This window comes from Lissotriton helveticus, chromosome 3_1 (assembly GCF_964261635.1).
Source record: "Lissotriton helveticus chromosome 3_1, aLisHel1.1, whole genome shotgun sequence".
Lineage (NCBI taxonomy): Eukaryota > Metazoa > Chordata > Amphibia > Caudata > Salamandridae > Lissotriton > Lissotriton helveticus.
In genome coordinates, this window is record NC_136061.1 from 672103675 (window position 1) to 672126313 (window position 22639).

Here is a 22639-nt window from a genome sequence, read left to right on the forward strand (position 1 = left end):
TCACATTTCCTTTGGACTTCACGAACCTGCTGGAGCGAGGTGCCTTTCGGTGATTGCGTTTTTCTAATTAGAAGGCTGGCTTTGCTTCAAGAGTTGGATAAATATGTTTATATTTGTTGACCCCGAATGCCTTAAAGCTGTTTAGAGTGCTGGAGACCGCAACAGAACCCAATATTTGTGAGGAAAGCATGTCTCTGGCCAGAGGATATGTTTCTTTCCGCCCGGTAAAATAAGCTCTCGGCATTGCGTGGTGGGGGAAGGGGAGCGGCATTGTGTGGCGGGGGCAGGGGAGCGGTTTCCTTTGAAGTCTGATGTGTGCGATGTGCACGCGTCAGGCTCACATGCACTGTAGGCAATCCGCCTAGTAAAGCCTTTGGGAGCATTTCTGAAAGCCCCTACATAATATCTCGCCAACAAGCATTGCTAAAGCATTGCCTTAGGCTCGACCTAAAAAAACAGTGCTTCTGTAAGTTGAATCTCAAGGCACACACTGATATTGCAGGCTAAGCTCATCCACATTCTGGGCCTCTTAAACATGGTGTGGAGAAAATATGCCTGCACCCAACTCAGTGAAGAAAAAACAGTTAAGTCTCTATCCAATTATTGTCTTCTCATCACATGGTGGGTTCCCTACAGTTTCTGTCAAAAGTAGCATAGCTGTGCCGTCCGTATCACTGGTACCCTACAGAGACATGATTCCAGGCTCCTATTTTCTTTTTTTGTAGTACAGAAATATTCTGGTGGTTTGTTCATCGTTTTCAAAATCCATTGTTTCAGTCAAAAATTGTAAAGTTCAAGCAGTTCACTTTGTGACAATGTAACACACTGTATGCATCGAACTGTAAGTTGCATACTGCCAGGTAAAAAGGCAGCCAGATTGAAAGTATCTGACTACCTCTTTTTGGGCCTCCTTATCAATATTATGACCCCTCTTTGACTTAAACTAAACTGCATGGTATGTGCCAAGGATGTTGTAGTAACCTCCTCAAATGGCAAAAGAACCTTGTCTACCATACTAAAATGACTGGTTAATTACATCATTATAACCACAAGGAGTTGATGGTCAAAGCGCTGAAACTTTTCAAATACTCACTCCCAGATCTGGGTTGAAGCCATCATAAGAATGATGATGGATTTAACCCAAATCTGTGACTGGGCGTGAGTGTCTGAAAAGTTCCAGCGCTCCGTCCATCATCTCCTTGTGTTTGCTTTGTTCGCCCTACGTTGGCAGGGTATGCCTAGACATGGGTCCCTTGCTCAGTTTGCCACTGGATTCAAGCTGGTGTGGCAGATGAGGGGTGTTAAACCGAAAACTATACCAGGATGCTTGTTTCCGGTCTAGGGAAGGCCTGGCTTGGCAGTTTGGAGTGGACTGTTACCATGAGGCACAGGGTCATGACTGATTTGCATAAGGCTGGGTCTGAACTGGGGTGGTGAAGTGAGCTAAAGAACGATGAGGGATTCAACCTAAATCTGTGACTAGGGGTTGAGTGTCTAAAAAGTTTCAGCGCTCCGTCCATCATCTCCGTGTAATTACATTATGACACCAGAATGTAGTTGCTTCACCACCTAGGCTTTAACACTGCTGTATGATCAAAGCCTCTAGTTCTGCACGTAAATCCAGTTACCCAACTCATCTGAGTCCTTCTGGATATTTTGGTCTGATGGTTTTCAATCTTAAGGCATTTCTTTCCTAAAAGGCATGTAACACATTGGTAGGATGAGGCCTTCACCTCTGCTTGGTTCTTTGAACAGCATTGCGGCCTTACGGTCACCTGCATCCATGTAGCTCCATTAACTAAACTGCACATGATCCATCTAGCTCCAATCTCTCTAGCAAGTTCCCTTAGGAGGTGATATTCCTGAGGGAACTTTTTCTGCTATGGACTTATTCTGCTTCCATACCCAGAGGCAGTTATGACAACAGATTATTTGGAGTATGGTTGTAAACACAACATTGGGTACCTTGGCGGTTCAATGGCTGTGGGCATCTGAGGAACTGTCCGTTATATCAGTGTTTGGTGGTCAACTCGACATCCAGGACCTTGAAATCCTTCAATCCATCTCAGCAATTATGATCCGATTTACACAGGCAGTATTACTTCGATGTCCTGCGTGACCATACCAACATTTTGTGCCCCCTGGTTAAAGATACTGGCCGCTGGAAAGGAGTATCTCTTTTTCAGCTACTTGCCTTCCATAAAAATGAAGTGGAATAAAATGTGTGAAGGTTACATTACAACCATCGGAGTGGGCTACTGATGATGTGGCGACGAACAACTTCAAATGTAAGTTAATTTTAAATTTATCTCCATGCTTACCAAGATAATTGTAAAATTTCAAAATACCCAGCTTTGAGCAAAGCTGTCTGGTGGATACTCTGCTTCCTCCAGGTCTGCTGACGTTTCTGTAATTTTTTCACAGTGAATACTTATCCTATCCTTCTGCCTCAGTTCATTTGTGAATTACAGAACAGTTCATCTTGCACAGTAAGTGTGGTAATCTCCAAGGTGCCCAACACAATCTGGTTAATGGAATCAGTGATTGGAAAAGTAGACTTTTTGCTCATGCTTTGTGAACTTGAAAACTGAGGCCTTAATCCCTGCCTCAATTCACGAGCTTGCGGCGAGGTGCTTGATTCATTTAAATAGTGTACACACTGTTCCGGCTTTCAGAAGCGAATATGGAAAGCTTCAATCATCAGGGCTCCTAGGTAAGAACCTTAAAGGGACCCAACTTGAAGAATTGGCTTACCATTGCATCTGCACATCTGAAATGTAGGTTAATCCACAATTGTGCCTCGCAATTATGTTTCATTTAGTTTTGTTTCAGTCCCGGTTAGTCTTTTTTTACAGCAAGATGTTAAGCTTCTTAGTTGAAGACCCATGTATATTGTTTCTAAGATAAAGTGCTTCTTCTGCTTAATTCACGTTTTATTGCCGCTTTTTATCAGAGATGAACCTGAATATGATTGGTCTAACTAGATATATTTCTAAGCCGTCCTCAGGAGTTGGCAGGGCTGTCCTTAACCTGGATGTAGGGAGTGCGCTGCTTCTCAGAGCTAACTAGTGGTGTGCATTCCCCAGACAGATAGTTTATCACAAACATTGACTCAAACCCTGGCGAAGAGAGTACAAGAGTTTATAGTGGCTGTGGAATTGCAGCCTACTAAAGTTGTATTTCCTTAAAGTGAACCACCATCTTTGGGCTTTAGACTACAAACGCAGGCCCACTCAGGGTTAGGTACAAGGGAGCCATCTTGGGTACACCCACCTTTTCTTTACCCATGCCATTTTGTTTCCTACAGTACATGAGGAAAGAATTCTTTCAAACACTTCATTTCTGGATGTCATTGCCTGCCTCCCAAGAGTTCTTATGTGGTCTTATGAGTGTGAAGCGAGGGTTGATGGGACGACAGAAGATGAACAAGTAAAATACCTGATCGACTCTATTATATCCTTGCTTCAAAACCACCTGCCCCCGTTCCTTAAAGCAATCTGGTCGCTGGTGCTTGTGCCTTTTGGTGGGGTCTGGCCATGCACGCAGCTGGTGTCTTTGGAATTGAGCCGCACCTTGTGGTTGATGTGTGTGGGATACTTCCATTGCTGAGGTGTGCAACACTTCTTTTTAGGTTTTGCCTAGCGAAAGCTGCGCTCTGCGCAGCTTTTCGCGCAGGCGAAATCCTGTTGAGAACTGTAGGGTGCTTTGGGTCGGCCCTCGTCATTGATTGGCTGGCTCCGTAAACGGAGCCTTGCCATTGGACGAGGGGCCTGTCCGTCAATGCCGGACCAGACACGGGGGCGTTCCTGACATTCTTTGCCTTTTGCCGACGTCACGCGACGCCGGGAACGCCCCCGAGTCTGGTCCGGCATTGCCGGCACCTCCCTTGCTCTACTGTCATCACCACAACACTGCGCCCATTTTATCCCAAGCTAAACACTCGGAGAGGCGCAGTGACCGGGTCTTTGAAGGCCGCTCTCCCAATGAAAACAAGTTTTCTCTCCGAGTCAGCACGAGCAGGAAGACGAGCAGCGCGCCTCCCAGCTGGCCTCTCGCATCAGCATCCAGAGCTGCCCTGCGCGGTGTGTAGCTTCAGTGGAGCTTCAGAGTGCAGAGTGGAGCTTCAGAGTGGAGCTTCAGAGTGCAGAGTGGAGCTTCAGAGTGGAGCTTCAGAGTGCAGAGTGGAGCTTCAGAGTGCAGAGTGGAGCTTCAGAGTGGAGCTTCAGAGTGGAGCTTCAGAGTGGAGCTTCAGAGTGCAGAGTGGAGCTTCAGAGTGCAGAGTGGAGCTTCAGAGTGCAGAGTGGAGCTTCAGAGTGCAGAGTGGAGCTTCAGAGTGCAGAGTGGAGATTCAGAGTGGAGCTTCAGAGTGGAGCTTCAGAGTGCAGAGTGGAGCTTCAGAGTGGAGCTTCAGAGTGGAGCTTCAGAGTGGAGCTTCAGAGTGGAGCTTCAGAGTGGAGCTTCAGAGTGGAGCTTCAGAGTGGAGCTTCAGAGTGGAGCTTCAGAGTGCAGAGTGGAGCTTCAGAGTGGAGCTTCAGAGTGCAGAGTGGAGCTTCAGAGTGGAGCTTCAGAGTGGAGTGGAGCTTCAGAGTGGAGTGGAGCTTCAGAGTGCAGAGTGGAGCTTCAGAGTGGAGCTTCAGAGTGGAGCTTCAGAGTGGAGCTTCAGAGTGGAGCTTCAGAGTGGAGCTTCAGAGTGGAGCTTCAGAGTGCAGAGTGGAGCTTCAGAGTGGAGCTTCAGAGTGGAGCTTCAGAGTGGAGCTTCAGAGTGGAGCATCAGAGTGGAGCATCAGAGTGGAGCATCAGAGTGGAGCTTCAGAGTGGAGCTTCAGAGTGCAGAGTGGAGCTTCAGAGTGGAGCTTCAGAGTGCAGAGTGGAGCTTCAGAGTGGAGCTTCAGAGTGCAGAGTGGAGCTTCAGAGTGGAGCTTCAGAGTGCAGAGTGGAGCTTCAGAGTGGAGCTTCAGAGTGCAGAGTGGAGCTTCAGAGTGGAGCTTCAGAGTGCAGAGTGGAGCTTCAGAGTGGAGCTTCAGAGTGCAGAGTGGAGCTTCAGAGTGGAGCTTCAGAGTGCAGAGTGGAGCTTCAGAGTGGAGCTTCAGAGTGCAGAGTGGAGCTTCAGAGTGGAGCTTCAGAGTGGAGTGGAGCTTCAGAGTGGAGTGGAGCTTCAGAGTGCAGAGTGGAGCTTCAGAGTGGAGCTTCAGAGTGGAGCTTCAGAGTGGAGCTTCAGAGTGGAGCTTCAGAGTGGAGCTTCAGAGTGGAGAGTGGAGCTTCAGAGTGGAGCTTCAGAGTGGAGAGTGGAGCTTCAGAGTGGAGCTTCAGAGTGGAGAGTGGAGCTTCAGAGTGGAGCTTCAGAGTGGAGAGTGGAGCTTCAGAGTGGAGCTTCAGAGTGGAGAGTGGAGCTTCAGAGTGGAGCTTCAGAGTGCAGAGTGGAGCTTCAGAGTGGAGCTTCAGAGTGCAGAGTGGAGCTTCAGAGTGGAGCTTCAGAGTGCAGAGTGGAGCTTCAGAGTGGAGCTTCAGAGTGCAGAGTGGAGCTTCAGAGTGGAGCTTCAGAGTGCAGAGTGGAGCTTCAGAGTGGAGCTTCAGAGTGCAGAGTGGAGCTTCAGAGTGGAGCTTCAGAGTGCAGAGTGGAGCTTCAGAGTGGAGCTTCAGAGTGCAGAGTGGAGCTTCAGAGTGGAGCTTCAGAGTGGAGCTTCAGAGTGGAGCTTCAGAGTGGAGCTTCAGAGTGGAGCTTCAGAGTGGAGCTTCAGAGTGGAGCTTCAGAGTGCAGAGTGGAGCTTCAGAGTGCAGAGTGGAGCTTCAGAGTGCAGATTCAGAGTGGAGCTTCAGAGTGCAGAGTGGAGCTGCAGATTCAGAGTGGAGCTGCAGAGTGCAGATTCAGAGTGGAGCTTCAGAGTGCAGAGTGGAGCTTCAGAGTGCAGAGTGGAGCTTCAGAGTGCAGAGTGGAGCTTCAGAGTGCAGAGTGGAGCTTCAGAGTGCAGAGTGGAGCTTCAGAGTGCAGATTCAGAGTGGAGCTTCAGAGTGCAGAGTGGAGCTTCAGAGTGCAGAGTGGAGCTTCAGAGTGGAGCTTCAGAGTGGAGCTTCAGAGTGGAGCTTCAGAGTGGAGCTTCAGAGTGGAGCTTCAGAGTGGAGCTTCAGAGTGGAGCTTCAGAGTGCAGAGTGGAGCTTCAGAGTGCAGAGTGGAGCTTCAGAGTGGAGCTTCAGAGTGCAGAGTGGAGCTTCAGAGTGGAGCTTCAGAGTGCAGAGTGGAGCTTCAGAGTGGAGCTTCAGAGTGCAGAGTGGAGCTTCAGAGTGCAGAGTGGAGCTTCAGAGTGGAGCTTCAGAGTGGAGCTTCAGAGTGGAGCTTCAGAGTGGAGCTTCAGAGTGGAGCTTCAGAGTGGAGCTTCAGAGTGCAGAGTGGAGCTTCAGAGTGCAGAGTGGAGCTGCAGATTCAGAGTGGAGCTGCAGATTCAGAGTGGAGCTGCAGAGTGCAGATTCAGAGTGCAGAGTGGAGCTTCAGAGTGCAGCTTCAGAGTGCAGAGTGGAGCTTCAGAGTGCAGAGTGGAGCTTCAGAGTGCAGAGTGGAGCTTCAGAGTGCAGAGTGGAGCTTCAGAGTGGAGCTTCAGAGTGTCAAGAGCAATGCCAATAGCTCTAACTTTAACAAAGGCAAAACCATTGCATTGTAAATGCTTGTTCTCACATGCTACCAGTTCAATATTTTACCAGCTCGACTGTAGCTTTCTTTACATTTTGTTTTCGAAGAGCGAGGAAAGAGATCTGGTTATAAATCTCCAGGAAGTTCACTTATCCTTCCATGCCTCCCCCCCCCACACACACATACTCACACAATTCCCTTTAACATAAACCGGTCTCCGAGTCCGGCTGGAGTACAAGCAGCAGTTTTGTTCAGCGAGTCTCGCCTGGACTAAGGATCGCAGTGTTGAGGACTCTGCGCCTCTCTGGGGGTCCTGCTGTATCGGTGTCTGCTATAAATACAGCGCTCTGCTTTCACAGTGCGCTGCCTTGGTAACTCCAGTCCCTTGGCGTAAGGGGAGCTTGGCATAATTATATGCCCCCCTGACTCGGCAGCACGCTTGGTAATGTTTTCAGGTCCTTATTAATTGTGGTTCGTGCAGCTGGTGCGACTCTGCGCTGCCGTCCCTGGGGTGTACAGCAGGCGTCAGAGGATTCTTTCACACTGCAGCTGTGATTCTCTCTGGCCTATGCGATGAAAAACTCACCCAACCATAAACAAGGGCCTGTTTGCCGAACTCAACCTAACTTCGACTGACGTCAATGTTGGAGCTGATGTACATATACTGCAATGACGGGTGCTTAAGAAATTATTCAACAAAACGCATGAATTTGGAACCAATTTAATCAACTGCAGATCATCGCAGCCTCCTCTCCGACCATCTGGTCTACATATGCGCAATGCACCTGAGTTTTTTTTCACGTAAAAGTCAGATTTCTAGAGTTTCTTTGCTCTTGTGTGTTTTGTTTAATTACAGCGCACACTCCTTCCGCAGGACGTTCACTGTCTTGAACTCCTGACGCTGTATGGCAACGATGTCACTTCCGGGATGTGTTCTTTGTGACGTAAGGGGTGCCGTTGCTATAACATACAATGCTCCCTAATACACAGGAAGCTACCTTCTTGCTGTTGGTGAGTGGCGTTTAGGATGTCGTTTTGATTACGTGTCCTCCCTGGGAAGAAGTTGGCGTGGGCTGGGCAGAGTGTCTCTTTATTAGGACGTGGGCCTTTTCTTGACAGATATGTTTAGGATTGGTGAAAGCCTGGGGTGGACTGTTCGGTTCTGCTGGCAGAGATAGTCCCTTCTGCTGAAAGTCGTAGGCTACCTGTTGCTTTGTATTATGGTTAGGGTAAAAGTGTATTGATTTGGAGGTTTGCTGGGAGAATATATCTTGTAAGAAATGCTTCTCCCTCTGCTCTTTACTACTTGGGTAGTGTCCAACCCTATTTTTTCAGATGAGGCCTGTCGGGATGTACTTCCTCATTTCATGGGCGGTGTATAATTTTCAAAGTGCCACAGGATCTACAGGTTGAGAAGGTTCCCCATCTTCTTGAGGCGAATTAGGTAATAGGAATTTCCCTTCATTTTCGCGAGGCAGTCTAGATAATGGGGAGTGTCCCTTTTGTCATGATATCTTCATAAATTTTGGAAGTGCGCCCCCCCTCTTTTTCATGAGATGATCAAGACCCTTTGGATGGTCAAGGTGGGAAGTCCTATCCCCTTTTCCAAAAATGTCTTTACATTGGGAAGTTCTCCTTCACTCTGTTATGAGACTGTCTATGCTTTCACATTTTCTTGAGGGATTATATAAGAGGATCCGCCTTTCTTCTGTAGAGAGAACATATGTACTGGGAACAAAGCAGACCCTTTGTTAGATTTTATATTGGGAAGAACCCACTTTACGCATGGGTTTTTATATTGGGAAATCCCACCCTTTAAGACGTGTGTCTTATGGTGCAGCTCTATTTTCTTAGCTGGTCATTCTATTTGGGAGTTGTGCTTCTGGTTTGTTGATAATTTGGATAAGAACCGATGCTAAATGTGAGCCCGTTACAGGTAGCTAGGGCTTTGAGTGACTAAGGGCAGCCGATTCTGTGAGACACCAGGTTTATTATGGTAGGCACCGTAAGGCTGTTTGTTTGTGGTGCATCTTCCCTGGGTGAATATCCTCTCAGTGAAATGGTATCTACTAGGATTACCATAGTCCTTCTGGGTCTCAAAGTGCCTTTAGACATGAATTTCAACCTGCTTTGTAGTCATGGTGGCAGGCCTTTGAGTTGCTCTAGTGCTCCGCCCTCATTATAAGCTGACAGCCACAGACACCAGGGAACTGGCCCGGGAGTCCCCCTTGTGAAGGCGGGGAAGAGTGATGGCGCAGCAGGATAGACCTACCGATGCTTCTGGTAACTCTGCTACCTCTGTCCACTCATTCAGATCTGGGTTGTAGCTCTGCACACTCTTGGTGTACCTCTTTCCATTTTCATTCCAGCCTCCTACTATATAGAGGCCCCCGCCAAGCACAGCTACTCCGGCGGTGCTTACCCCTGTGGGTAGTGGGGCAACGCAGCTCCACTGACCAGTGGTGGGATTGTAGGATTCCACTAGCATTACACCAATGCTCTCTCCACGGGGGCCCTGCTGGCTGCCCCCCAAGACATAAGCCCGGTCACCAAGAGTAGCTGCGCAGTGCCACCCCCGTGGTGTGCTGAGGCCAGCACGGTCTCGCCACACATCTGTGTCTGGCTCGTAGTTACAGACTGTGCGAGAATAGGTGTTGTTGACGTAACCACCAGTAATGAGGATCTTGCCACCGATGATGGTGCCAGCATGACAGCAGCGGGGAGCATCCATGGCTGCCTTGATCTGCCAGCTATTCACAGAGGGGATGTAGCACTCGGTGGACGCCAAGGGACCTTCTGCATTACGCCCACCACAGGCGAAAAGGAGACCGTTGTAGGCATGGAGGCTGAAGTGTGTCCGCTTCTGTAGCATGTGGGCCAGGTGCAGCCAGCTGTTGAAACGGGGGTCATACCTAGGAGAGGGAAAGAAGGGAAATACCGTTAGTGCCTATAGGACTGTAACATTGATTTACTGTCATTTTTCAGTATCACAGTTTGTCGGATTCTGAAGCGTGTAACTCCTCCCCTTCCAATTTTTCCCCTTCCAATGTAAGTCATGCTCGACTGCACCCATCTGAACACATTGCTTATCCCCAATTGATTGCATAGCTCATGGAGAAAACAGTTGATATCTTTTGTCATGGAAACTTCAGGCACCACTCTCTGGAATCTCCCAAGACATCCCGATCCCTGCTTTTGAAGTGGTTGAAATACAGGAAGCCCAGAGGTGGCGACTGACTGAAGGATCTAGGATCCTGTTTAGGTCTCCAGGCTCTCACTGCTCTGCTTTGGTAGCGTGTGGGGTTCTTATCTCCTTCCGGCTAGTGTTGAGCAAAAGCGCAAGTTGCTTACCTTCAGTAAGGATGTATCTGGTAAAGACCTACATTTTATTTATTTTATTTATTTATTTAAAACTTGTAATGCGCAACAGCTACCCGCAATGGGTTTCCCGGCGCTAGGGATAGACTAGAGTAGAGAAGTGGACAACACTACAGCATTATTGACAGCGAGGACGGCAGGAGGCTATGGAAAAAGTAAAGTTTTCAATTTTTTGCAGAAGCAAAGCATGTTAGTCTCAGTTTTCAGAGCAACAGGCAAAGCATTCCAGGATTTGGGGCCTAGATGGGAGAAAGATCTTCCCCCCATCTTCACAAGTTTGAATCTAGGAATGACAAAGTCACAATTAGCAGAAGATCTAAGTGTGCGGCTAGGCCTGTATGATTGAACAAGACTCTGAAGATACAATGGGGCTGAGCCCTGCGTAATTTTAAAAAGGTAGCATAAGGCTTTAAATTTGATGCGGCTCGAGACCTTGAGCCAATGTAAATCTCGAAGGGCCTGAGGGGCCGAAGATCTCCTCGGGATGTTACATAAAAGTCGGACCGATGAGTTTTGCACTACCTGTAGTTTATTTATTTATTAGTTGTAGATTCCTTACATAAGAATTTCCCCCAGGCGCTAGTGTGGGTCCAGAGATTTTTTATCAGCAATACCTTTGCACGTCGTTAGGTGGCGTCGGTCAGCTCCTCATCCGTCGTCGGCATCATGGGCGCTGGGCTGACGTCTCAGGACCTATATAGATACCGCCCATGCGCCCTGACGTCTGTTCTTAACACGACTTTTCACGCCTGAAGCGCAGAGCCATGAAAGACACTGACCACTGGTGCATCCAAGCTAGGACCCTGTAGGGAAATCCCTATCCATAGAAATCAGTTCACAGAGTGGGGAGGATGGGTGGGCAGTAAGAAATCTACAACTAATATATGTCTCTACCAGATACATCGTTACCGAAGGTAAGTAACTTGTTCATCTGATAGAGACCATTAGTTGTAGATTCCTTACCTTTGAATAGATAACCCAGCAATACCATCCCTGGAGGATGTCTGCTAACAAAGTTCACACCAGGAAGTCCTGGAGGACCAAACGGGCAAAGTACCTGCCCCTCCAATCTTTGCTGTCCAGGCAGTAATGTCTGGTAAATGTGTGCAGAGATACCCACGCCACTGCCTGACAGACACAAAGGAGTGGTACTCCGCATACTAACGCAGTTGTTTCCGCTATAGTTCTAGTGGAGTGAGCACGCAACCCCACAGGAGGTTCCTTTTTCACCAATGCATAGCATATTTTAATGCAGTGGACAACCTATTGAGAGATGGTCCATTTTGGCACAGCCCGACCTTTCTTGGTGCCCACATAACCAGTGAAGAGTTGATCATCCACCCATAAGTCTTTGGTACGATAAAGATAAAAAGACAACGCATGTCCCACGGAAAGGGCGTGCCCACATTTGGAAGGCACAACGGTTTTGTTCGAAGCACCACTTTATCTACATGGACAGACAGGTAAGGAGGCTTGGAACATAGAGCCTGAAACACGCAAACTCTACGAGCAGAGTTGATGGCAATGAGGAAATCAGTTTCGAGAGTCAGCAGCCTGAGACGACAATTATGAAGAGGTTTGAAGGGAGCACACATAAGAAAGATTAAAATCAAATTTAAATCCCAATGGGCCATTATGAAAGGAGACAGAGGAAACAAGTGAGTAAGGCCCTTAAAGAATCTACTAACCATGGGTGATTTGAATAAAGAAGGCTGATATGGCAGTCATAGAAAGACAGAGATAGGTACAGGATAACCTTTTAGGGTGCCCAAAGCAGAGTCCTGCTGGGCCAAAGAAAGTATGTACAGAGTACCTCTGACAGAGGGGCAAAAATGTGGTCAACAGCCTTTGCTGTGCACCATGCCACAAATGTGTTTAATCTACAGGCGTATATCGTTTTAGTGAAGGAATGCCTGGCTGCCAAGATGACATCACAAACTTCGGGTGGAAGGTTGAAAGGTGTCAACTGCCGCCACTCAATCTCCATGTAAGGAGGTGGAGACTGGACAGTTCGGGTGAAGAACCATCCCCTGTTGCTGTGACAGAAGATCCTCCCAAAGGGGCAGTCTGATCGGAGGATCGATGGCCATGCTCAGAAAGTCGGAATACCAGACTCTTTGTGCCCAATCTGGAGCCACAAGAATGACTTGAGCCCTATTGTGCTTGATCTTCTTGAGCACTCTGGTTTAGAAAAGCACAAGACTCCAACGGCCGAGGCCCCATAGACTGCCTGAAGTACATGCAGTTCTTCAGCTGAAAATGCCATTATAACGGAATGGTCAGAATGAAATTGGGGGAGAAGAAATTAGATGGGCGATGGGGAGAGCCTGCAAGCTGACTAGGATAACTTACATACTTTAGTTAGACCCTCCTAGGACTTAGTGCAATCTCATAATATCCCACATACCCAACAGTGGAGACATGCTCTACTGGTGCACCCAATACGTGGAAAACTGGGTCCATGACTTATCTACACCCCACATTCCCCAATTCTTCAATATCTACTCACCTGGAAGGAATATGGTGGTACGGAATCTGGCTTATATGCAGCTCTAATTGCTAAGATCTTCTTACAAGCCACCTCAAATGCACTTCATAATCGGAGGGCAGTGCAATTACAAAGACAATTCTTTGAGGGGGATTCAGAGGAGCCATTAGAAGGACATGATTGAGGGTTAAGGGAGGCCCGTCTGAAAGATAGTTATTTTAAGATACTACATCAATGGCAGTGGACCCCCAAAAGACTCTATGCCTCCTTCTAATCCAACCCTATTTTCTCTCCTTTTCTTTTTCATGTGTCTTGCTTCTCCTTTTGTCTTTGTCTCCTCCCACTGCTCCCCTCATCCTCCTCTTTTTGCTTTTCTCTTCTTCTGTCCTCACCTCTCATCTCCTTACTTGTTTTTTCTCTTTTCCCACTTTTCCTTCCTTCTCTCTAGTTTTCCCTGATCCTTCAATCACACATGTGATCTTTGTTTCTATCATCGCCTTGTCTTATCCCTCTCCCCCTCATTCTGCTCTTTTTTTGCCCGATAACTCCAACTCTTGAAATCTATGACTGTCAGGCCATAGGGCTACTTTGTATAGTGGAGAACTCTAGAGCTCTTGAGCTAAGAAAAACTAATTTTTGAGGGGCTTAAGTAATCTACCAGTCAGTGCCCTACTTGTCCTTTGATGCATTAATGGCATAGCTGAGTTAAAACTGCTGTTGTATTGGCAGAGGCTATGGGTAGTCCCAGAGCTGATACCATTTCGTAGCACCTTAAAAGGTATTCTGGGGCAGCCTGGGGCCTGTAAGATCACCTTGCTTTGGACTATTGTAGATCGACTGGATCAGATTGCATATGAGAATCTCTGGTCTTCCCCTAGAGAGACCATCTGTTTCAAAGCCAGAGGTGAAAAGTACCTTTTGGTGCTATATTGACAACTTGATTCTACATCCTCTGTGGGCTGGATCCCTCATTGCCTCCTTTATGGAGGTTAAAGTTGATTATCATCTGTAGGCATTCTTGGATCATATTGAACCTCCCCTTGCGTAAGCTTTATATATTACATTTAAAATTTTACTTGCGGACTTTGCCTAGCTGCTCCTTCACAGCTAAATGGAAACGTGATGCCCATGATTCTGACAAGACCTGCCTTTTCTGCCCCCAGGTGGTCGAAACAGCTGCGCATGTTGCATTTTTCTGCTCAACATAGCAAGGTTTTAGAAGGAAAGGGATTTTAACACTTTGCCGTAAATTGGGCTTTAGGAATTATTGGACCACGTATAGAATATTAAGAAGGGACACTAGACAATGTATCGTAGTCGCTGTTTTTTGTTTTTTTTTAACAAGATTTTATTGGAAAGAAAACAGTCAGTAAATCAGTCACATTTAGAATGACACAATAGAAGCAAGATACAAAAACAAATATATTAGCACATCAGCGCACAATTCGAGCTAAAGGTCCATCTCTGTCCATGGCTAATTCCAACGTTGGAGAGTCACATAATTCTCCACGGTATTTATTCCAATGTCCCCACTTCTTATCCCACTTTGCAGGACAGCCTCCAAGTTTATAATTTGTTTTTTCAGCGAGCATACAGCGGTCCATCTCCGCCATCCAGCCAACCAGCAGTGGTCTTTCAACAGAGCCCCATTTCATAGCTATTGAGCGTTTGGTAAGGAGGAAACCCAGCGCCGCCCACTGTAATTCAAGTTCATTCAGGTCCGTGGCCCTCCATATATTAAGGACACATTCCTTCGGTGACAGCAGAACTGGCTTTCCCAGGGAGTTTCTCATCTTCCGAACAGTCCCTCCCCAAAATTGTTGTATTATCGGGCAGTCCCACAAGACATGATAGAAGGTGTCGGATAAGCCACAGCCCCTTAAACACAGGTCGTCGGGGCGCCTGCCGATTCTAGCCAGTAATGTTGCAGACATGTAGGCCCTATGTAGTACCTTCAATTGAATCAATCGGAACCTATGGTTGATTGCTGTCTCTCTAGGGGACATTAGGGCCGCCCGCCAGTCCTCTTCTTCCAGGGGACCTAGGTCTGCCTGCCATTTGTCTCGCAGGAACAGAAAAGTATCAGGGAGATTGTTACACAATTTTCGGTAGGTGTAAGAGATGGCCTTTGAGGGGAGGGGTTCCGAAAGCAGTCTGTCCTCCAGGGGGGAGGTCTCAGGTATAGAGAAGAGATCGGGTATAGCAGTGAGGATAGCATGTCTGATTTGGAGGTAGCGAAACAGTTCTGTTCGTGCGAGGGATTGTTTGGTTCGTAATTCCTCAAATTTCAGTAGTTTGCCTTTGTGTATTAGGTCTCCCACCGTCGATATTCCTATCGTGTCCCATTGGTCGAATCCCAAGTGGAAGCAGAGGGAGCCTAACTGTTGCGACAACCACAATGGCGTCGCTTTGGTGATTTTGTCCGACCAGCCCAGACACCTGTTGGCCCTGTGCCATATTGTGACTGTTTGTGCCATTGGTCCCACATACCAGTTCCTGACTGGTTTACTATAGGGGCCCCGAGGTAGCCCTCACGTCCCATCTGGCATCTGTCTAGGTGAAAGGCTGGATTCAGGGGTGACCAGTGATTGGTGGCCACCAGCTGTGATGACCAATGGTAGAGACGCAGGTTAGGCAAGGCGATGCCCCCATCATACCAGCTCTGGGTGAGCTTTTGTAGGGCTATACGGGCCGCCCCGCCGTCCCACAGCAGAAGTCGTATGTCACTGTCCACAGCGTTGAAATAGGAGTCAGGAATCGGGAAAAGGCAGTTCTGCAGGGCATACAAGAAACGCGGGAGCGCCAACATCTTAAATAAGGCCGCCCTGCCGGGGAGGGAGAGTGGTAGGGATCGCCAGTGGGCTACGTCACTGTGTAGTCGACGCAGGGGGCCCAGAAAATTCCGGTCATAAAATAATGTGGAATCTGGGGTAACAAAGATACCAAGGTATTTAAAGCCATCTTGAGCTATCGTAATGGTAAATCCTCGGGGTAATCGGGGTGGGGGGCCATGTAGCATATAGAGTGTTGATGTAGACCAGTTGATCGAATAGCCCGAATATTTCCGAAGTTGGTGAGGACATGGAATAGGCTATTAATTGAGGAACGAGGGGAGGTGACGTATACCAGGATGTCGTCGGCACAGAGAGAGATTTTGTCGGTTGTCTCAGCATTCCATTGGAGGCCTCTGATGAAAACATCAGTGCGGATCCAGTGGGCCAGGGGCTCCAGGGTGAGAGCAAAAAGTAGCGGCGACAGGGGGCAGCCTTGTCGGGTCCCCCTGTGAAGTTCGAACCGGCGAGACGTGTGATTATTTACCCGTACTTGGCCCAATAGGCCTGTATAGAGGAGCCGTACCCATTGGATGAATTTGGGTCCAAAGCCAAATCTGCGTAGGACCTCAAAGAGGTAGGACCACTCAATTGAGTCGAACGCCATCGTGGCGTCGAGGGACAGAATGGCGGCGTCCTGCTGTAAAATAGGTTGCCGACTCAGTACAATATTGACTCTTCTTAAATTTAGGGCCGTATTTCGTCCCGGAAGGAAGCCCGACTGGTCATCGTGGATGAGGGAGGGGAGTACTATGAGGAGCCGGTTGGCTAGAAGCTTGGCGAGGATCTTGGCCTCCGCGCTAATCAGAGAGATCGGTCTATAGGAATTGCAATCAGTGGGTGATTTATTCGGTTTGAGGATGACCGCTATGGAGGCCAATCTCTGATCAAGTGGCAGGATGCCTCTGTCCAGGCTGTCCTCAAACATATTCTTGAGATGTGGGACAATGCTGGGAGACATACCCTTCAGGAATTCAATGGGGACTCCGTTGGGGCCCATTGCTTTGCCAGATTTGACAGCAAAGAGCGCCGTCGTAAGCTCATCCGCCGTGATATCGGCGTCTAGCGTTTCTTTGTCAGGCTCCGAGAGGGTAGGTAGGCGCATCTCCTCTAGGAGTTCCCTTGACTCCTCCGAGTTATAATATGCCCCAGTTGTATAGACACGTGCCAGATGGTCGGCGAATGCATCTGCTATTTCCTATGGGTCCAGGGTTGACGTCCCATCCGGTCTCACAATGGACGACACCCATCTAGCACCCTGTTCTCGCCGTTCCAACCATGCAAGCATCCTCCCTGCGCGGTCACCGAATTCAAAGACGCGGTGGCGCGTGTGGAGTAATCGCGCTTGTGTCTGTTCCCTCGCGAGAGCTTTATAGTCGAGTTGTTGGGCTCGGAGACGACGGGCCGTATCGCCCGAAGGGGCAGTGTTATGGGACAACTCTAGACGTAACAAGTTAGATTCGGCCTGATGGATCTGGTCAGTATGATTCCGTATGTAACCAAGTTTGAGCGCCAGTGCCTTGCCTTTGATGACCGCCAGGTATGCTTCCCAGATCGTAACCGCTGAACGCACAGAGTCGACGTTTTCAGAGAAATAGAAGTCGGTGTGATCTATCAGACAGTTCTTGATGTCTGGGATCTGCAGGAGCCAGGGATTGATAATAATGGGGCCTCGGGTGTTCTGGCGATGGTAAGTTAAGTCCACAGTAAGAGGAGAGTGGTCAGAGATACCCGGGGGCAGGCCCTTCGGACGCACAAAGTATCCCACGTCTGTTGTGGGGCAGAAAAAATAGTCAATGCGGGGTATGCTGTTATGTGCGTTAGAATAGTGAGTAAAATAAGGCGTGTCTGGGTAATGGTTTCTCCAGACATCCTCAAGTCCCATGGCTTGTACAAACTCTGATAGATCAGAGCCCTGTCTGTGTGAAGCGCGTCTAGGGTGTTGGTCGAGGTCATCATTCATCGTCATGTTAAAGTCACCCCCAATGAGAAGTGCTGTCACTTGTTTTTTGATGAACATGTGGAGGCTTAGACGGAAAAGGATGCTTAGATGGAATGGGTTTTATCTTCTGCCGTTATTTTAAACTTTTCAATTGCAACTTCAATCTGCCATTGTTTTAAACTGTTTAAAAGTGGACTTTTTATGCTATGCAATGTGCTAGATTTTTATGAAAGTCTTTATGAATTGAAAGATTAGTATAAATGATTTTATTGTTTTATCCTTTTTTTATGTACTGTTTTTAACATACTCTTTTATGCCATTGTGCTGAAATAAACACTATGATGATGATGAGGAATTTGATTGATTACAAGGAAGAGCACAGTACTACAGAACAGAACTGCTGATATTTCAAAAATAAAGCAAGGATGGGTTCTGCTTGTGTGGAGGCCATTTCTAGTCAGGATTGATGCCTCTGATCAGTCGAAAAACGATGATTTCTGACAGTTGACTTTTGTGCATGCATCATATCCCTGTCCTGCTACATTAAGTTATAATGATAGTACACACTCGTCACTATCCCACCTTGTAATCAATATATTCTGTTTCCTATAGCTAATTCCGTAATCAACTTAATTTTACCATCTCAATATTGGTTTTGCTGTTTGTATATGAATGAATGATAAATCAGTGAAAAGACCTTATTGGTTTTACGAGCAGACATGCTTCCACCTAAAGTACAACCATTGAAAAGTGCTAGTCTCATGCTGTTACATTTCCTTTATTTTTAATCTTTGTGATAATTGTCACATCCTTTTGACTATTATTAGCAATTGGTTAGAAAGATTCTTGAGGCGGTGCCGGAAGCCTTGGTCAGAGTACACACTTGAGAAATTTTAGGAGTCTTTTTAGTTTCCATGCGTGTTAGGAATATACATAGTGTTGCGCAGCCAGCAAAGGCCACCAGCAGCGTGACGTCCTTCACCACCACTCCTCATTCTGTGCTGTGTATTCTGACTCCTCTGCCCGAGGTCAAGTAGCCTCTCCCTAATAGTTTTCTCCTTTCCTCTTATAATGCATGGGTATACAAATCCCAGAATACACACCTAGTTTTAAAAAGAAGACGTTTTGTGATCAAAAGGAACCTTTAATTTCAGGTGCTCTGCAGCCGTTCAAAGATCTTTTTAGAGTTTCTCACTGCTCAACAGGGTATAATTTGTAATATTGAGCCGTTCCCATGGACTTCATTGCTTGGTTTGGTGCGCAAGAAATTGTCACTGATGATCGTTGAAATGCCACTCATAATTGCACTGACATTTAAAAAATTTCACACATAGCAATCTGAAACCTTGGCAGCTAGGTACTTTGTTACATTTTCTGTGTATGGTTTGGCCCAGGCACTTATTTTACAAATTAAGCACTGGTAAAGCGTGGTGCGGGGAAGTCTGTGGGCTTTTGTTGAAGTATTCATGTTAATCACAGCTCGTGAAGGGGCTGTGATTAACACAAATACTTAAACAAAAGTCCACAGACTTGCCCGCACCACGCTTTCCCAACAAAAGGGTAGAGCACGTTTAAAAACACAGTGTGTACTTACACGCTATGTTTTTAAACGTGCTCTACTCTTCTGTTAGTAGCGCGGTGCAGGGAACACTCTGGGCTTTTGTTTAGATATTCATGTTAATCACAGCTCGTGAAGGGGCTGTGATTAACACGAATACTTAAACAAAAGCCCAGAGTGTTCCCCGCACAGCAACTGTCGTAAACGAGCCTGCTTTTCACGCCGCTCGTGTTTTAAAGTGGCGGTGGAAATTCTCACTCTGAATGCCATTTGTGTGCGCGCTCCACACACGGGAGTGCGCGCTCACAGAAAGAGAGGTGCGCGCGCACCTTATTGGGAACAGTGCATGGGAGTTTCCTCCCCTTTGTCCAGCTCCTCCTTCAGGAGGGATCCTTGAATTGTCCCAACCCTCTCCTTAGGGTACCTTGGGGCTTACTGATGGGTGGCTCTTCAGATTCATCATGGGACAAGATTCAAATGCGTAACCACTTCAACTTCCACCGTCTGGGCACCTTGAACTTCATTGGACTTCGCCTAGGAACAGAGACTGCACCAAGGAAGACTCCTGCTGCTCCTGGTCTCATCATCCTGCCAGTCTTCTGTATCGTCTGTGCTCCATTCAGGTTCCTTTCCAGGACTGTGGGCATCAAGGACACTCAAAGTAATCTCGCTTGGAGTGAAGGAGTCACCCCTGCATCTGCTGGTGCCAAAATCAAGCTGACCAGTCTGCTGCTCCTGATGTCCTACGGACTCCAAAAGGGTCAGAAAGATAGGTTGTGCTTCTGCGTTTTTCAGATGTATGCAGAACTATGCAGAAGACGTTGCTGAAGGAGCAGATACGTCCATGTTGGTTTTATCCCGTTAAGCGGATTAAGAAATCACTGTAAGGATCCCGCATTATAATGGCTCAGAGTGAAGTTCACTCATGGGCAGAGTGAACAATAACTAACAACACAGCACATACTTATTATATCTTTTGTATTGAGGTCAAGGGCGTACAATATATCTAATAATTTATATAATGGCACCTCCCATCCATCATTACTAGAGGACGGCAAGCCAGACACGGTATAGACTCTGTTGTCTATTTCTCCCTTATATCGATTATACATCATAATGAGTTTCAAACTCAATTTTAACTAGTACCCCCTATGTGAATTGTTTTGGCGACACTTTATCCTATTTGGGCGAGTTCCTGATTAAGGTGGTTCATGGTTTTGCTACTCCACCGAAACGCGTGTAGACCACGTGCGCCCAGACCTTTTGGTTTCTGTCATCGAATCCATCTATTGAAAACATGTTACATCTTTGAGTTCCTTATACCCAAATGTGTATAGGTGTCCTGTATGATTGTGAGTGTGTGAGGATTGAATGTGTCTGACCTTGGGTTGAGTTTTCCGTTGGGGGACGACATAGTCACCTTATATTGTATTTTATTAGGTGTATTTATTTGTGTATTATAAAATGTTTTTAAAAATGTGTTTTCTTAGTGACCAAAAAAATTATAAAATAACATTTATTGACAAACAATAGATTAAACTCAATAAGAATGAGCAATAAAATGAATTTTTAGAAAAAACAGAACATGTATTGTTGTATTAAAATGTCAAAATAATGCTCAGTTAGATTTGTATTTCAACCCATATGAGATTCAATCTCTGACAAAGAAATATAGGTCTTAAGGGAGCTGTTCTAGGTTCAATTGTTTTGTTTTCCCCTCTCCCGCCCGACCTCATTTACCTTTTAGAGGGGGTCCCTTTATTTACAGGTGCTTCTGCAACTCCCTTGAGGCCTACACTGTCCTTTCAGCAAGTTTGAGGCCAGTATCCCTCGTCAGAACCGCTGGAACAGAACCTCTGAGCACCGTGCTGACTTGCTGTTACCAAGGCTTGTTGACTCGGTGCTCCTGAGATCTTCAGGTTACAATAAGCTCCAGCCTTCAGCATCTTTTCCTGCCAAGATCTTCATCCTCCTTGCATCTTCTGCACTGTGGGCCTTCATCTTTCGTAGCTGTTCAAGGTCCTTTTGCAACTCCTGCGTCTTCGGCCAGTGGGTCCTCTGGAGAGTCTTCTTTGGGCTCCCCTGCTTGCTCAGGGCCTGCTTTGACACTCCTGCATTTTATGAGTCGCTTGGATCTTGCTTGTCCCAACACTGCACCTTCCTTGTTTACCACGCTTGTTGCTGTGCCAAGGCTTGTTGGTGCCAGCGCTGGACACTGAACCCCTGGTTCTCGACTTCCGACATGGAACAGCTAGTGAATGGCTCCTGGTCTTCCACAGCATTGCCTGTTCCTCAGAGCTCCAACAAAGTCACCGTCATCACCCCTGCATCTCCCATCATCGGTGGCCATTGGTCTTCCGTGCCTCGGGTCACTTCCGAGTGACATCGACGCTGTCCCCTCTGCTTGCAGGTACTTCTGTCCATGAATCCATCCTTGGATTCCACCGGACTCTTTCACTTTCTTCGGCAGCAGCATCTTTTCTGAAGTCCTCCATTGTGGTCTATGGCAGTTTCTGATGTCACTTCTCACCTATGTACCCGGCTTCCTTGGTGTGAGTATCCGAGTTCCTGGGGTATGCACAGGAGGGGTGATTCTCCAACCTTTTGTCTTCCACAGGGTTTCTTCAGGGTCCACTGGTAAGGGTCCTTCTTTTTAAAAGCTTCAACTGCGACTTTCCCATTGACTTGCATTGAGTATGCGCCTGTGTTTCCACTCTGCACATAGCCTCTGTGGGATTCCTGGGTACTTACCTTGGGTGGTTCCTTGTGAACCCAGCTCTTATGGGTCTTCTGGTCTTAGTACCCACTTTGGCCGCAGTTCACATTCCACTTCTTTATCATGGTTTGGTCGCATCCTGGAGACCACTAAGTATCTGTGCTTACTTACCTATTTTACATTTCAAATATTGTGTTGATATCTCTGGGTAGGAGATAGACCAATGTGTTAGTGAGTGTGTATAATAAATATAACTATTTGTATAACTACATTTTGTGGTTCTTTTTGATTTAACCTACACTATATGATTAGTTCTGGTAAAACAAGCTGCTTAACACTCCTTCTGGACTAAGCCTGAAGGCTGATCTTCACCATTACAACGTAGAGAGCTTTCTATGGTTGTCTAAGACCACTAAAATCACCATAAGGGTTGCCTGGATTTCTGCAAGCTGCTTCACATAAATGAGTGGACACCATGTGGTAAGTTTGCCTCCTACAGGGAAGGAAAGCTTTCAGTGCCAGTCTGAACGGCCAGAGCTCCAGAAGGTTAAGTTGGATACCAGATCCCTCTGATCTCCATCTCTCCCATGTGGCCGCCCCATACCAGGAGTGGCGCATCTGTCACCATCGTTAGAAATGGTTGGGGAAGGGAGAGGGATCTGCCTCTGACCCAATCTGGGTTCATTAGTCACCATTGCAGTTGTTGCGCAGTTCCCTCCGAAATCTGGACGTAGGCGGAAAGATTCCCATGATGCTGCACCCACCAGAACTTCAGGTCCCACTGCACAGCCAGCATATGCCATCTGGCATGATTCACCAGCAGAATGCAGGATACCATGAGGCTCAGCAGCCTCAGAGTCATTCTCTCCGAAATCTTGGGCACCAGAAAGTAGCAAGAATAACAACCACGTCCTACATCTAGCACGCTCTCTATGGCCCCCTTGGCCCAGAGAGCTGTAACTTCCTTGCAGAGAAGTACCAAATGATCCTCCAACATTCAGTCGTAGGAGGGTGGCATGGCAGGTGGGGTAATCTCGATTTGCAGAACCCACCTGCCCAATGTGATGGATTGCCAAGGGAGGAGGTGATGGCGAATCCTGTCTC

General features: G+C 47.3%; 1 protein-coding gene across 1 annotated transcript in view; it reads right to left on the minus strand.

The window, feature by feature from the left end:
- Positions 1–7327: 7327 nt before the first annotated feature.
- The window catches only part of LOC144822850 (kelch-like protein 31), a 52483-nt gene continuing 37171 nt past the window's right edge, over positions 7328–22639 (minus strand). Inside the window, exon 3 of the mRNA XM_078680806.1 lies at positions 7328–9534. Within this exon, the coding sequence (XP_078536932.1) occupies positions 8802–9534 (733 nt within the window). The 3' untranslated portion in view covers positions 7328–8801. The remainder of the gene's footprint in view (positions 9535–22639) is intronic.